General features: G+C 42.7%; 1 protein-coding gene across 1 annotated transcript in view; it reads left to right on the forward strand.

Moving 5' to 3' along the window:
• myo9b (myosin IXB) overlaps positions 1 to 15,499 on the forward strand; it is a 56,886-nt gene that overhangs the window by 38,518 nt on the left and 2,869 nt on the right. The window contains exons 13-42 of the mRNA XM_022760498.1: positions 133 to 254; positions 408 to 549; positions 719 to 914; positions 1,336 to 1,411; positions 3,496 to 3,609; positions 4,467 to 4,506; positions 4,669 to 4,791; positions 4,913 to 4,993; positions 5,313 to 5,423; positions 5,795 to 5,920; positions 6,032 to 6,181; positions 6,318 to 6,478; positions 6,646 to 7,827; positions 8,459 to 8,534; positions 8,657 to 8,775; positions 9,612 to 9,730; positions 10,296 to 10,489; positions 10,579 to 10,686; positions 10,798 to 10,968; positions 11,063 to 11,104; positions 11,202 to 11,313; positions 11,816 to 11,889; positions 12,348 to 12,540; positions 12,681 to 12,809; positions 13,062 to 13,167; positions 13,425 to 13,556; positions 13,744 to 13,867; positions 14,147 to 14,197; positions 15,047 to 15,162; positions 15,266 to 15,405. Coding sequence (XP_022616219.1) covers positions 133 to 254; positions 408 to 549; positions 719 to 914; positions 1,336 to 1,411; positions 3,496 to 3,609; positions 4,467 to 4,506; positions 4,669 to 4,791; positions 4,913 to 4,993; positions 5,313 to 5,423; positions 5,795 to 5,920; positions 6,032 to 6,181; positions 6,318 to 6,478; positions 6,646 to 7,827; positions 8,459 to 8,534; positions 8,657 to 8,775; positions 9,612 to 9,730; positions 10,296 to 10,489; positions 10,579 to 10,686; positions 10,798 to 10,968; positions 11,063 to 11,104; positions 11,202 to 11,313; positions 11,816 to 11,889; positions 12,348 to 12,540; positions 12,681 to 12,809; positions 13,062 to 13,167; positions 13,425 to 13,556; positions 13,744 to 13,867; positions 14,147 to 14,197; positions 15,047 to 15,162; positions 15,266 to 15,405 — 4,630 coding nt within the window. The remainder of the gene's footprint in view (positions 1 to 132; positions 255 to 407; positions 550 to 718; positions 915 to 1,335; positions 1,412 to 3,495; positions 3,610 to 4,466; positions 4,507 to 4,668; positions 4,792 to 4,912; positions 4,994 to 5,312; positions 5,424 to 5,794; positions 5,921 to 6,031; positions 6,182 to 6,317; positions 6,479 to 6,645; positions 7,828 to 8,458; positions 8,535 to 8,656; positions 8,776 to 9,611; positions 9,731 to 10,295; positions 10,490 to 10,578; positions 10,687 to 10,797; positions 10,969 to 11,062; positions 11,105 to 11,201; positions 11,314 to 11,815; positions 11,890 to 12,347; positions 12,541 to 12,680; positions 12,810 to 13,061; positions 13,168 to 13,424; positions 13,557 to 13,743; positions 13,868 to 14,146; positions 14,198 to 15,046; positions 15,163 to 15,265; positions 15,406 to 15,499) is intronic.

Genomic DNA, 15,499 nt, shown 5'->3' on the forward strand with positions numbered 1-15,499 from the left:
GTGATTTTTTTAATGTTTTTTTGATTGGCCAATTAATTCATTGTAAAAGAACATCAGTGAAATTGTCAAACTTCCTAGCATGACTTCACCAATGAGCTGGCTCGCTAAAATGATCTGTTCTGCCTCGTGCAGGAGGAGTACCAAGCAGAGGGAATCACCTGGCACAACATCGACTACACAGACAACGTGGGCTGTATCCATCTCATCAGCAAGAAGCCCACTGGCCTGCTTTACCTGCTGGATGAGGAGAGCAAGTAAGACACAGATACAGATGATTCACTCCGTTTCATTCACACCTTATGGATACGGGTGGGAATTAAGTTTGTTTTGATTCAGTTGCAGCGGCCCATTTACTGTATTTTCTTTTCCTTGTTTCCTCTCTCCTTCTCTATGCACCTGTGCTCCAGCTTTCCCCATGCCACAGATGAGACATTGTTAGCCAAATTCAAGCAGCAGCACCAGGGCAACAAATACTTTGTCCCCACTCCAGTCATGGAGCCTGCCTTCGTCATTCGCCACTTTGCTGGAAAAGTCAAATATCAAATCAAGGTAAGCAAGAAGCCACAGGTAACTTGACAAGAGCAGATTCCATTAAATGCAAACAAATTACAAAACAAAAGTTTGGCGGTTTAAAATGACACTTAAATATAACTTAGACTATTTGTTTGTGTGTTGATGGTGGCTTTTGTAATGTTCTTGATATGTTTGACCTCACCAGGATTTCCGGGAGAAGAACACGGACCACATGCGTCCTGACATCGTGGCATTGTTGCGGAGCAGTGACCGTGCATTTGTGCGGCAGCTCATCGGCATGGACCCGGTGGCCATGTTTCGGTGGGGCATCCTGCGTGCCACCATCAGAGGAATTGCTGCTTTCAATGAGGCTGGCCGTTCCTGGGCGGCCAAAACTTCAGGTACGTTATCAGTCCTACGGCTGACAGCCCATTCTGGATAATATAATCCTAAAACTACCAAATCATAGCTGCATCTTCAGACCACTAGTGCATCGTATACCACAGCTTTTGACTGCTGCAGTTTATCTGCTCTGTAATTAGCCTCTCAGGTCAGCACAGAAACGTGAGGCTTGAGGAGATTTTGACATTTTCTCTACAATTCTCAATCCTCCAGACTATTTTTGTGCTTCCAGACGTAGCCCATTGACGTAGGAGCCTCTTTATGTGGATTAACAAGATTAAATTAAGACAAAAAACAAAAACAACAAAAACTGAAGCAGTCATGTGATTCTGATCAATATTCATGCTGCCAGAAAATCCTGCTTATTATTAATACACTGTTTCACTTGTTAATAATGTGTATCGTGTGTTCATGTTTTAGGTGTTGTCCGTCCAATCTCCAGAACTCCTTTAGGAGAGCTTCAACGGTCCAATGCCCCAATAGAAAGGATGTACAAGTAAGTAATGTACATAACTGAATATGAAACTTGTCTCACTTGATCTTTGTTGTGTTTGGCTGGTTTTCTAAATGTTAGGTCTCCTTCCTCTGGAAGAACCTTCTCTGCCATAGCACCTGTGGACGTGGAGCAGACTGTTGTTCCTGTTGAATTTGTGTTTGATAACTCTGTTGCTCTTCACTTTCACAAAACACAGACTGATTATTTTAAATAGGATCAACTAAATATCCAGCCTTCATGTGGCTGCCTCTTTGCTTCCACTCAAAAACTGCACAGCGACATGTTTCCAGTTTGATGGCCTTGTTAATGGTGAAGGAAATGTTTAAAATGGTTGGTGAACTGTGGACCTCCTCATTTATCTTGTGGTACTGGATGAGATGAGGAAGGACAATGTCAGACACCTACTGTAAACTGTTCAGCTGAATTATTATATCTCATTTGAACTGAAGCCACAAAAACACATCTTTTGGCATCACACCTGACAGACGAACCCTCCTTCACCTCATCTCAGTATATATCCTCTCCACCCTTTGGTGACCCCAGTGTGTGCGGTTCTCTCCTCTCCCCTCCACAGACGAGCTTCTATGCTCGATTTCTACTTTGATCACTCAGAAGAGCGCCCTCTAGAGGCCTTTGAAGACATCTTTGCTAGCTATGAGAGTAAGAAGTAAGTGAATTTGGTGGACAGGAGAAAAGAATGAAGACATGAGGCAAAGCAGGAAGGAAATGTGCTTTGTTTTTTGTAAAAGATACATCTTTGATAAAAAATCAGAATCTTTATTTAGCCATTTAATATAACTGAATCTGTTTCGTAAGAGGAAGTTCAGTACACCAGTATAACACAGTACAGCAAAGCTGCCCTTTACTTTGCATTCCCTCTCCTCCTTCACTGTATTCCTCATCTTCTCTGTAGCTCTGATAATCTCTTTCCTTTCTCACATTTATTATTCTTGGTATAGAGCACAGGAAGGTGTTTGTGCTGGCCTACTCTGATTAGCCGCCTGGATTACTTACATCAACTGTGGATGGCTGGAAGCACACATGTATTCATACACGTATAAGGACCTCTAGTCAAATAGACAAAGAGAATTGGTAGAGCTTTCTCAGAGGGGAACAAAACCATGGAGAATATTTTTAGATTGTTGGGCCCTCTGAACCTCGACTTTCTGCTTTCTGCTTTCAGATCTGAAATTACTGGGTTGTGTTTTTTTTAAAAAAACGAAAACCTAACCTGATTGTTGACCCTCTAAGCACATTATTGAATGATCCAGTCCCTTTCAGATGTGCAATAACTGAGGTGTAGAGGTCAGATTCACTGTGACTCATTTACTGGATATGTTGCCCATTCCTTCACTGCCTTGCCTCCTCTGTTTTCATGGTTATTCATGGTAAGTATAGAAAAGCATTGCATGGACAAGCTCTGAGAGATGGAAGAGTCTCCATATTAACCTCATCGGACTCGGTGTCCAGTGTAACACCAGCCCCAATTTAAGGACCATGAATCCCAAAACCTCACCTGTAACAACTTACAGTCACACAACCAGTAACAGCCTCAGCATGGACACAGATGGCCAACCACACTGAACGTGAACTCAGCTCTGCATGTTAACTACCACAGTGGCAGGGATATGGGTGTGAATACAACCCCCACATGCCCCAGTGTCTCTTTGTGTGTGCGTGTGTCTTTTTTCTGTTTTTAAAAAAAGGATATGGCAGCATGGTTGGGTGGTCGAGTGTGTCTTGTGGTTTCCACGTACATAAACATGAACAGCGGGAGAATACATTAAGTGGGTTAGTCTTTACAGATGAGTAGAGGGTGAAAGCTGAAGTTTCTCTTGATATCAGACCCCCAACTATCCTGCAGATGTGCATTCTTGTCTTGGGTAACTGTGGTGGTGTGTTTTCCTCTAAGGTGTCCTAACAGTGGTGTTCTATCACTCCCCGCTTTACGGGTTTGTTTTTGTTTTTTTCCTCCCTTTCCTTCCTCCTTTTGTGGGTTTTTCCAATCGTTCTCCTAATTTTCCCCTCCCTCCTCCCCCACTCCTTCCCTCTCTATACTGGGTGTTTGTTTGTGGTGTGATCAGAGACATGCATGCAGAGATCATCAGCTCCATTAAGAACTTGCAGCTGGATGGTGAGGACCCTCGCAAGCTGCTGCAGTCCTGGGGTCGCCTCCGCTTCCCCCGACACGTCCTCCAGTGAGTCTGCAGACAGACCTGGCCTCAGCTCTTCTCCAGATCAATCCAGTGTTGTCGGCTCAGGCAGAACATGCTCCTATTAAATTATATATTTTCACAAAAAAACGATGTCGACAATCCTAGATGCATTTTATGTTAAGGTTATCTTAAACCAGTTTAACACAACATGCCACGGGTAGTTAATAGTTGTCACATTTATAGCCACTTCTCTAAATGGATCATTAACATCTCGTGATCTTGACAATAAACACACTCCTGCTTCATCAGCAGACGTTACATGAGTGGCTCCCTTTGTAAATAGTATCTAGTTTTCTTGAGAGCTACAACCGAAACGCCTTAAATACTTACTTCGTTAACTGCTGCATGAACATCGTCAGAAGCCTGTACCGGCATGTGAGGACTTTTGGAGCGTCTTGTGAAAATATGTCCCAGCGGCCTCGCAGCATGTTACAATTTAGCACAAGTTCTGCAGTCTGACACACAGCAACATAGTGAACATGAGCATACGTTTTTGGGCCCTTTTGATGTGTTGATGAAAGCAAGAGAGCATGTCTGTCTGTATGTTGAGTCTCCGCTCAGATTAGATTTTACTTGCCATCTCCTGCAGCAAACTCCCTCCTCCTCTTCTCCATCACTCTCTTCTTGTCACTCAGTCATGCCTTGCCTCTCTGCCTGTAATTCATTCAGTCTTCCAGGTGCAACCCTTGATTCATCACTGACTGACAGCGCATGAAGAAGTCACCCGTCCGTACTAACCCGGCTTCTCACACTCCATCCACTGCTCCATTCCATCCTCCTGCCTCAGCTTTTAACACTTCACTCCTTCTAACTCACCCCATGTCTTCTTTTCGCCACAGGAAAAACAAGAACACCAAACAGAGGCAGCTCATCCCCAAGGTAAACCTGAGTTAAAGACCAAAGATGCCAAGATTAGTTACAGATAAAAAGAAAAGTCAGATAAAACAACCCAGTTGATTTTATTAGTTTGCAATCATTTTGTTAGAATCGTAATATATGACTGCAAGTAGAAGATTAATTTGCTGTATTACTGCTGTGCAGAGTTTGCTGGACTCTCGGTCTCTGAAGTTCATTGTGGGTCTGACGCTACACGATCGCACCACCAAGTCTCTGCTCCACCTGCACAAGAAGAAGAAGCCCCCCAGCATCAGTGCCCAGTTCCAGGTAAAATCACACAACCCAGCATTGTGCTCATTATACACAGACACTGGGCATTTTACATAAAAACACACCGTATGACAGCAGTCCTGACCATTCAGCAAACCCCACTCTTTGTTTCCTTCAGACTTCTTTGACCAAGCTCTTGGAGACTCTGAACAAAGCAGAGCCTTTCTTCATTCGCTGTATCCGCTCCAATGCCGAGAAGGTAAGACTTTGTCATGTTGTTTGTTCCTTAGTATCTTCTGTTTAAATCCTGAAGTTTTCTTCCAGCTTTACAAGAGGAAATCTACATTGATGCAGTGTAATTTCATATACCTCTCTTAAACAGATATTTGATCTGTTCCAAAATGAAGCAAGGGTTTTATTTCACATGATTTTAAACTCAATATAAAATCTAAAGTATGAAAACTATCACAGAATTTAGTAATGGAGAATTCTCAATGTTAAAGATGAACATTGTTTAAATGGTAAATTTGGGTATCTGAATGATAAGAGTATAACCAAATATGCTTACATATGAGCAGAAGGAGATGTACCTGGATGAGGCCTTGGTGGTTCAGCAGCTGCGATACACAGGAATGCTGGAAACTGTTCGTATCAGGAGGTCAGGCTACGGAGCCAAGTACACATTCCAGGTACTGCAAAGTTACTCCTCTTTTTTGGAAAATCCATGTGATAATCACACCATTTATAATGTCACACGGGGCAATGAAGATACAGTATTTTGATGGTGAATAGAAGTTGATACAGTGGCCTGCAACAATATTACAAACACACGACGTTGATGTTAGTCACTTAGAGCTGCTACCTTAGTTTACAGTTTACAGAGATGTTGGAATTGTTTCAGTGCCTTAACCATAAAAATGGTTGACAACATTGTTTGTAAAATACATACTGTTTAACACTGCTCATTAGGTCTTGATCATTCATCACTGCCACATATGTCCTCTCTTGAACAGTCCATTCATTTCTTTTATGTGTTGCCATTGTTTTCTTTTCCCTGCAGGAGTTTATCGAGCAGTTTGGAGTTTTGCTGCCAAAGAACGCCACTGCCTGTAAAGAGGACATCTCAGTGCTGCTTGGGAAGAAGATGGGCCTGGACCCCACGACATTTCAGATAGGCAAAACCAAGGTACACTGTTCATACTTTCACTTCATCTTATAAACCCCGATTCTTGTCTGCATCTGTTTCTCTACAATTTTGAATGTGATTACACTAAATTCTGCGTTTCTCTGTGTTCAGGTGTTCTTGAAGGAGCTGGAGCGACAGCAGCTGCAGGACACGCTGCACAAGGATGTCATGCGTAAGATCATCTTCCTTCAGCGGTGGTTCAGAGCTCGTCTGCAGAGGAAAGAGTTTCTGGACATGAGACAGGCAGCCAGCTTGATCCAGGTAGATGATGCAACATTAAATTTTTTGGGGGGCTGTCATGTCAGTATAATTCATTTTATTTTGATTGTTTTGTTCATTTTTAATGATAAACAGAGAATTTAAGTACAGTTGTGATATTCTCCCTCCTCTCTCTTAGCGTTTATGGCGTAGGTACTGCAAAGAGGAGCAAATGCGACGTGCAGCCACTTTGATCCAGGCTGTGTGGAGAGGGCACAGACAGAGATTGGAGTTCCACCGCCAAAGGCAGGGCGCTACCAAAATACAAGCCCTGGTCAGAGGCCACTCAGCACGCAGGAGGTAACAACACAGACTGCCTGTGTCTCCATAATAAGTTTTGTACAATAACATAATACTAAAAGTATGGTCTAGAACAAGTTTGCTGGACCTTTGATGGACATGCAATGCTCTAATAACATTTGTAAAAGACATGGTCGGCTGTTATATTTATGTTTTGTATTTTACAGGTGTCAGTCCATGCGTGAGGTGAAACAGAGGGAAGAAGAAGAGGAAAGAAGGAGGAGGGAAGAGGAGGAAGAGGTGAGGAGAAAAGCAGAGGAAGAGGAGGAAGCAAGGAGGAGGATGGAAGAAGAAGCAAGCAGAATAAAAGAGGAGGAAGCAAAGAAGAGAGCAGAAGAAGAGGAGGCAGCTAAGGAAGCACAGAAAAAGAGAGAAGAAGAGGAGAAAAGACAGGCGAGAGAGCCTCAAACAAGAGAAGATCCAGATATAGAGCTGGTCACAGAGGAGACGCTGGATGATGCTGTCCAGGAGACACGGGAGGAGAGAGGAGAGGAAGATGGAGAGGTTAAAACAAGCTCACATACAGAGGAGGATGAAGAGCTGGAGGAGGAGGAGGATGAGGAATTAAATTTGGAGACCAACGGTACTCTGGCTGAGGCTGGACCCCAGCTGGATGAGAAAGAGGAGGAGGAGGAGGAGGAGGAGGAAGAGGAGGAGGAGGAGGAAAATTCAGAGATCCAAACACTAGGACAGTCAGATTCAAAACCTGGTCTGCCCTCTGATGGTGTCACCTCCAACGCACTGGAACCCACATCTCCAGGTCAGGCGTCAGATGACCAGGCTCCCTGCACTACCTCCACACCTTCCAATGCTGAACAAAAAAGAGTACGACCTCCGGCTGCCAACAGGGGCCAGTCATCCAGGAGCCAGGAGAAGAGAGAGCAGAGGAGACGAAGAGGGCTGGAGCACAACCAGAGAGAGACCGATCGAGCAGCCTCCTCCTCCTTCTCCTCAGCAGTCGGCAAGGACCAAACATCTCCGCCGAAGAGCAAAAGCCAAGAGACCTCTAAGCTGAAAGAGAGATCAGACAGCAAGGAGCTGGACCAGTACACCTTTGTAGCCTGGAAAATGAAGGAAGAAAAGGGAGGGAAGAAGGAGGCAAAAACTTCTCCTTCAGCTTCCGGTCCTGTTCGTCCGTCTACACTGTCCCTGCAGCCCGCTGACCCTGGGCCTGAGAGAAACGGCGTAGGGGAGGGTGGGGCAGCGGCAGTAACCCTGCATCGCCGCCCTGGGGCAATCAAGGAGAAGCCAGAGAAGTGGAAGGGGAGGAGGAGTGATGGAGAATACTCTGAGACCATCAGCTCTCCTCCAACTCACAATCGTGAGGAAAGGAGGAAAAAACAACCACTGTACGTCTTCTGTTATGGCCATATTCTCACATCTAGTCTGGTTATATTCTATATTTTTCATTCTTTGAACAAATTTAAAACCATCAATGAATTGATTCTCTTAACAACTGTATGTTTAGCCAAAGCTTGATAACACTTCTCTACCTCCATTGTTGTTCAAAAAGTATTAGGAACACATACACAGTATCCTGCTGTCATAAAAGCTTGCTAGTGCACCAAATCTGCAGCTGGAAATGGCTCCCAACAAAGACACTGTTTACACCTGTAAATAAATGACAGTGCCCAGCTGTGTTAGGAAATGATGTAACTCTTTTGAAAAAGTACAGTTTGTGTATTTGATTATTTGCAGAAGTCAGAAAGATGGACACTGTTTGCTCTGGTCTTTTCATGGGATTCGTTGTCAATAACAAAAATATAGACTATCACCAGCCTTATCCTATAAACTGAATGAACTTTTTTTCTCTAATAAATGTTGACTTTGAACATTTTTTACTCCTGTAAAAGTCACAGTAGATCTTCTAACAAACATTTCCAACATTTTGTTTGCTTGTGTAAGACGCCCCTTCAGTTGTCAGAACCTTTTCATAAATTGATTTGTGTCTCATCTGTATTTCTGTCCGTCCATCTGCAGGAGTGAAACAGCCTCGTCATCACTTGACAGTATGTCTCCAGGTTCTGAAGGAGCTGGCATTGTATCAGTCAGAGAGGTATTTTATATGTTCATCTATTTTAATTCAAAATGTGTTGTTTTAAAAGTAAAGATATACGTTTTTGACATTTAAAATTGGAAAAAAAATCAGCTTTAATTGTTATGTTTTCTGTCCTGCAGATAATTTCCCCCTTAGAAGGCCATGGTGATGGCTCAAAGGGGAGCTCCATCAGAAGGAAACATCCAGATGGTTCTGGTTACCAAGATTCAGCCCACTCCATCTCATCCACACCAGACAGGTACTGCATTGCAATGCACTGGACTGGCTTACACTTTAGACACAGGCTTGTGATTGGACGAGCAGGGTTGGTATTAAATGTGACAGAAAGCGTTTTGGGCCATACATTTGTTTGAAAAGGAGATGGACTGGGATGGGTAAAGCACAGCATAATCTGTCCAGTTGGCGACTGTGTCCGTAGTATCAGTAAAAAAAAAAAAAGATTCTGTAATAAGAGAGAGTATTAGGAAAACGCTGAATCATCCGCACTCTTCTCTTAAGCAATATCAATGTCTGCTTGAATCAGATTCATGGGAAAACCAAAATCTATCCTGGGCTCATTGTGTGGCTTTGCACATTCACTGCCGGAAATTCCTGCTAACTGAATTTACTCTGAATGGATTCATTTGCCAGAAATGTACGCTTAAGGCTCAGTCACTGGGCCAAAGTTAAATCGGAGGGAGACATAGGGCAGATTGTTTTGTTTTCAATTTGTATTGTTGCTATGGTGACATTGCTTGAGCAGAGCTTGAGTATGGTGAACTTTAAATGCAGACTTGCAAGATAATTCAGTTGTGATGGTATTTTTAAATACTGGGCATCTTACTTATTTGCTTAAATTATCTGTTTTGTCTGTTGCCAAGAAACAATCCAAGGAGTCAATACAGGCATATGATTAAGAACACAAAGCAGTCAGTAACACAAAATAAACTGTGCTCTGCCGTTAGAAATAAATGACCACAGTGAATCCTTCCTGTATCCAGCGTAAACATCAGTCCTCTTAGAGTTACACAGCAGTTTTGCTTAACAAGGTTTTTGAATATTCTTTAGAGCTTCTTGTGTTTCTGTGCCCTGCAGGTCAGGTGGTTTCTTCAGCAAGATTTTGAAAAAACGACCCCACAAAGAGGCCCAGACTCCAGACAACGGGGAGCTGACATTTGCTCAGATCCTCAATGAAAAGCCAACAGGAGGGGAAGGTAAATAATAATAATAATAATAATAATACAAATGGGTTGCAGACAGGTTCAGTCTGTCCTTGTCAAGTTCTAAGAAAAATTATAGGATTTTCTGGAGCAGTGAGATGAAATGTATTCCTTTTAATTTGGTTGGGTTTTTTGGGTTCCATGTGCCCAAAGCTCATAGAAAGGAGATTAATTCTACTGTAAGCTTTACCATAACTTGATCAGCACTGACTGCACTAGAACTGCTAGACTGCTGCAGTTTCCTGCTATCACACCTCATGAAGCGAGACATGGAAAGAAAACACAGGTGTATTATCATTTTTTATTCCCGGGCCTTAACTAATCCTGCTGTTTGCTTTCTGAGAAAATACTGACCCGTGCAGGATCATGCTTAGTGATAACAAAATAACTTTACTTTGGGTTTTGTTTCATCTATGGTACTCATGTATAGTGCACATTCTCCATTACAAGTCTGAGTTCAGTTTGAGAAAGGAGGTAGAGAAGTAGTCCGTAAATCATACTTTCATCTATTTTTTCCTCATGTAGTCAATTTTTACTATATAAATATTCTACTTTTCAGCCCCAACATCTGGACATCCATCTCGACCTCTTTCCCAGCCACATGGTGACCGAGCTGGTAAAGGTTTTGGCCGCAACCCCTCCATAAAGATCAGTCGTGCCACACGGGTCTCAGAGCAGTGGAACGCCTCACTGGACCGGGAAATCACCAACGCCAATGAGCTGCGGCACCTCGATGAGTTTCTGGGCAACCAGGTAAATTAAAGAGGACAGGCAGTTTACCTTTTGTACATAGTCATTTTAACTTACCCACAAAAATCATGTTTTTTTGTGTTTCTCTGCAGGTCAATGATTTCCGCTCCAGGGGGAAGTCACTGTCAGCCACAGAGGCCATCTTTGTAACAGCTACTATGCAGTTCAGAGAGAATATCAAAGCCATGTATTCCCTCACAGTAAGTCTATCTACAGGAACATAACGCATACATAATACATACTGATCAAAGTTCTACATCACCATCCTCTCCTCGTCCTCATTTTTTCTCCTGCCCCATAAACTTTACCAGAAACCCACCATAGGCTACAAAGGTCTGATGACAGGCTACCAGAACAAAGTGATCCACCTGGCGGGCGACAAGCAGAAAGGAGAAGTCCAACTTGTGGTCAACTTGTTCCAGTCGGTGCTGGACGGCTTCATCAGAGGAGAGATGAAAAAGGAGGAAGCTGAACCTGCAAAGGTGAAACACTGAGATCTGAGATCTTGTATTATTCAGTTTTAATTAGTCCAAATATGAAAAAGTAAAGTATTCACACCTGTGTTTGTTTTTTCAGCCTGCTAAAGCTCGGAAGAAGAGGAGGAAAAAAGATAAAAGCGTAAGTGTGCAGAGTTTATTATTCTCCTTTGTCCACAATAAATCATTTTAATTCAATATACATTAGGATTTCTTATTGATTGACTGTCTCTCATTAGATGGAGAGCCCCCTGGATCATGTTTTCGTCAACTATCAAGTCAACATTATGCAGTCATGTGACCAGTGCAGTTCTTACATCTGGGGCATGGAGAAGGCCTACATGTGCAGCTGTGAGTTAACACCCCAACAAAACTCTTTTTCTTGTTTCTCATTTGTGTTCAAATCCTTCAGACTGTGGGCTCTACTTCAACAGTCTAAAGCGCATGGTGCAAGTACATTTAGGGTGTGTCCATATCACTTTTGCTATTTTAACAACAGAAAAAAAGGTTGCTGTGCCAGGCACATGGGTTGTACTTAGTCTCTTAATTAATCGTGAGTGTTTTGGACATAACATGCAATAAAACAATCAGAGTGCCATCTCCCATTCCCTCTCAAAGTCAGGCGTGCTTGCACCTTGGCGGATTGTTACTATAATGGTGCAGTGTTTCACACTGAATTAGAGGCAGAATAATGAAATATTGCGCCATTGACTTCAGAACAGGTTTTTAATGGTAAGTCTCGCAATCTCTTTCCACTGCCTCAGGATAGCAATGCACCAACTGGGTGCAATTAGGCAACAACATGGGCACCATAGCTTACGACTTCTACATTTTTTAAAATCTTGTCTTGCAGATTGTAAGATGGTGTGCCACAAGAAGTGCATCTGCAAAATAGTGACTGACTGCTCCACTTTCTGTGCCAAAAAGGTAGGTTTTTATTTCTGGAAAAAACAAGACTCTGCCATATTTCTCATAAAGTCTGAACCATGGAACTTTTCTGTTTGTATTGTTAGATAAATAACTACCTATTGCAGTACAATAGTACAATAGTAAAATTTAAACACAAAATTTAAACAAACATCATGTTTAAACTTTTTATAATCAGCAAAGAAACCCAGAATAGCAGAAGGTAACTCAGATGGGGGCAGGACCTTGGCTCTCTATATTTTACTGCATTATACTCAAAAGACTCAACATAATATGAATCCTAACATAGAATGATACAACCTGCTGAACAATACTTCAGTAAAAGCTTCCTTTATCTTCGTTATTAAGAATAATATTTCAACAATGTGTGTTTTGCAAGGACGTCGTAGATGGATGCCAGTGAGTTGACTAGATAAGTAGACTTCTTGCTGACTGCTGGTGCCTGTCTGAATTCACAGAGTGACGAAGAGTCCGGCGGGCTGCACTTCGGGGTGCGTGTGTGTCACCTGGTCAGCGATAAGAACCCAGTACCCATGGTGCTGGAGATGATGCTGGAGCACGTGGAGATGAACGGCCTCTACACCGAGGGCATCTACCGCAAGTCTGGCTCTGCCAACAGAATGAAAGAGCTGCACCAGCGACTGGAGACTGGTTAGACTGCTTCTATATGATGTTTACAGTTAATTAATGATTAACTGGGCAACTACGTTATCTCCATTTTTATTTAACTAACATAACATGCAGGTAAAAACTTGATTTTTCTAGTGATGTGTCATTGTTGATGTGCTTAGACCCCCACCAGGTCTGCCTCGAAGACTACCCCATCCACACAGTGACAGGCCTGGTCAAACAGTGGTTGAGGGAGCTACCAGACCCACTCATGACCTTCACACATTACAGTGACTTCCTACATGCAGTGGGTAAGGAGGCTAATCCCCACCAGGGGGCAGCATTTTACAATCCGTGTGCTGGACTTTTGTTTTCAGCCTTTCCTTGATCTGCTGCTGGTTGTTGTTATTTATGACGTGAGGCTAAATTTTGACATTTAAGGTGGAAAAGGATAATCACACATGATTAGAAATGACAAGAAGACATTTTCAAAATACAAAGGACTCTTATGTCAATAATTATTTATGGAGTGTGATTCATTATGTGTTTTCTCCTTCCTCCAGAACTGCCAGAGAAGCAGGAGCAGCTTCATGCCATCTACAAAGTGCTGGAGGAGCTTCCTACAGCAAACTTCAACACGCTGGAGAGACTCGTCTTCCACCTCGTCAGGTAGGGATTCTCTCATTGTGGCCTTGTATATTTTAATATGGTTTTTACGTATATTCATCATTGTTCTCAAAATATATGGCATCCAAATATCGCACTCACTAGATTACATGTTATTTTTCTTTGGTGGTTGTTTTTTTTTTCTTGACTTTCTCCAACTACTAATGTATTGAATTTACCACAGCAGTTGAGTCACAATATGAATTATATTTACATGCAGCTAAAAAAAAAAAGCTAATATCTAATCAAATTCCTTGCAGGGTGTGTAAGGAGGAGGCTCACAACCGCATGTCTTCTAACTCGTTGGCCATAGTTTTTGCCCCGTGTATCTTGCGCTGTCCAGACAGCGCTGACCCGCTGCTCAGCATGAAGGATGTTGCCAAGACCACCACGTAAGACTGCCATGAAAGCAAAAATAACAAAATCTGCTTTTATACTTAATAATTTTATATAATAATAATTTTCTTGTGTTGTGCCTTGTCCATATTACATGCACACCCTTTGCATAACCAGTGAACAGCTGTAAATGACCATACATACTCATATTGTTTGCCATCGTGTTCTCTTCTCCCCCTATAGGTGTTTAGAGATGCTCATCAATGAGCAGATCAGACGCTACAATGAGAAGATGGAGGAGATTGAGCAGCTGGAGTACGCTGAGGCTCTGGCTGTTAACCAGCTCAAACTCAAGAGACAAAACACGGTGAGGAAGAAAACCCTGCCTGGCTCTGGATCACATTTGTTCGATTCAGTGTGCTCTCAAAACCATGGCAATCGTTAGATTGCTGATTAGCCTCAAGCCTGGATGTAAAGGAAGGAATTACATACATTTAAAAATTCACTTATGGATTATTATGAAATACACTGTACTAGTTAGTGTCGTTTTTTAACACCATTTACAGCGTAGAACAAGCCCAGTATCAGAAGCTTTCGTTCTGCAGTTACATGGGTAACATAGCCAATGTTCCTTGTCTCTCCTTAGCACTACTGGCATTTACCTCTCAGGTTCTCAGCTCCTTACAAAGGAGTGGTGGTATGTATCATTGAGTTTTCCTGGTACAGTAGATCTGGTAGTTGTAGTGTATCGTAGTGTGCCATGTAGAAGCACCTGTGCATGGCATGTTAGATGTGGGTGACTTTTGATGCTCTGGCTGTATTTTTGTTTTTCTTTTGTTTTTGTTTTTCTTCATCCATCTTTCCCTAATACTTTTTACTCTTCCTTACTAACTGGTAGTAGATTGCATGTTGCTGTTAGTCTGGTTTAGGTCCTGCTTGTGATGTGGAGGATTTGCTGTTTGCCATCATTCTTGTTCTCTCTCTGAGGGGACAAGATGGTTCTGGGTTGGTGTTGTGATTGCTGTCTTTGGAAGACAATGACCTAACTTGCAAAGCTTGATGGTAATGATGCGTATTTGTCTTTGTGCTGTTCCAATGTCGTCATATCCTATTCCATTTTTTTTTTTTTTTTTTTTTTATCGAGAGAACATCACAAAGCTCTGAGAGTCATGGTATTTGCCGGCTGTTGAGTGGTTCAACCTGTCTGGATTGTGGTGATGTGTCTTCTAACCCGTTACCATAGTTATGAACAGTTTGCCTTTGTAAAACCTCCTCACACCACTACTGTTTTGAAAGGGCAAATGTTTTTATTAGCTTATTTTTTGTCACTGCATTTATTTTTCTCAGTTTGTAGATGCATGAAAACCAGAGGCACCGTCCACCTTGCTCTTCTCACTCTTCTCACTAACAAATTTTGGAATCAGTTTCAGATTTGGGTCAAAGCCATTTTTATGTTATAGCTATTTCATGTTTGTTGTTGCTTGTTATATAAATATAACTTTCAGGTTGAGTTGGGTATCAGTGTGTGCTGCTCTGTCGTCTGCAGGTGCATGAGAAGGTCAGTTCTGATCTCAGCGTGGTCCCTGAGAATGAGCCTCTGGACTCAGACACAGAGGCTGAGAAGAACCTGGTGGAACGCATCAAGTCCATCAAACAGGAGAAGTAAAGAAACCCTCTTCATTATTGTGTCTGTATCCAGAGGCGGCAGCGTCTCTCTCTCCAGTCTCTCGCTTCTCTGACGTCCTTATCATCTGTTCCTTTGCAGAGAGGATCTGGCCTGTCGACTGCCAGAGATGGAGCAACCTGGTTCAGACCAGGAGAACTTGGACTCCGAAGCCTCACTGAGCTCCGAGAGTCTTTTGGACGAACAGCAGCGCTCCTCTGCCCACAGCTCAGAGCCTGAAGGTCAGTATTAAGGTACAGTCTGGACGTTCTCTCTTTCTACCTGTTTCTCTCACTCACCTGTGGGTTTCTGACCAGACCACGGGGGCCGCTGGGT

Source organism: Seriola dumerili, unplaced genomic scaffold, assembly GCF_002260705.1.
Source record: "Seriola dumerili isolate Sdu_G_001 unplaced genomic scaffold, Sdu_1.0 BDQW01000002.1, whole genome shotgun sequence".
Taxonomy (NCBI): domain Eukaryota; kingdom Metazoa; phylum Chordata; class Actinopteri; order Carangiformes; family Carangidae; genus Seriola; species Seriola dumerili.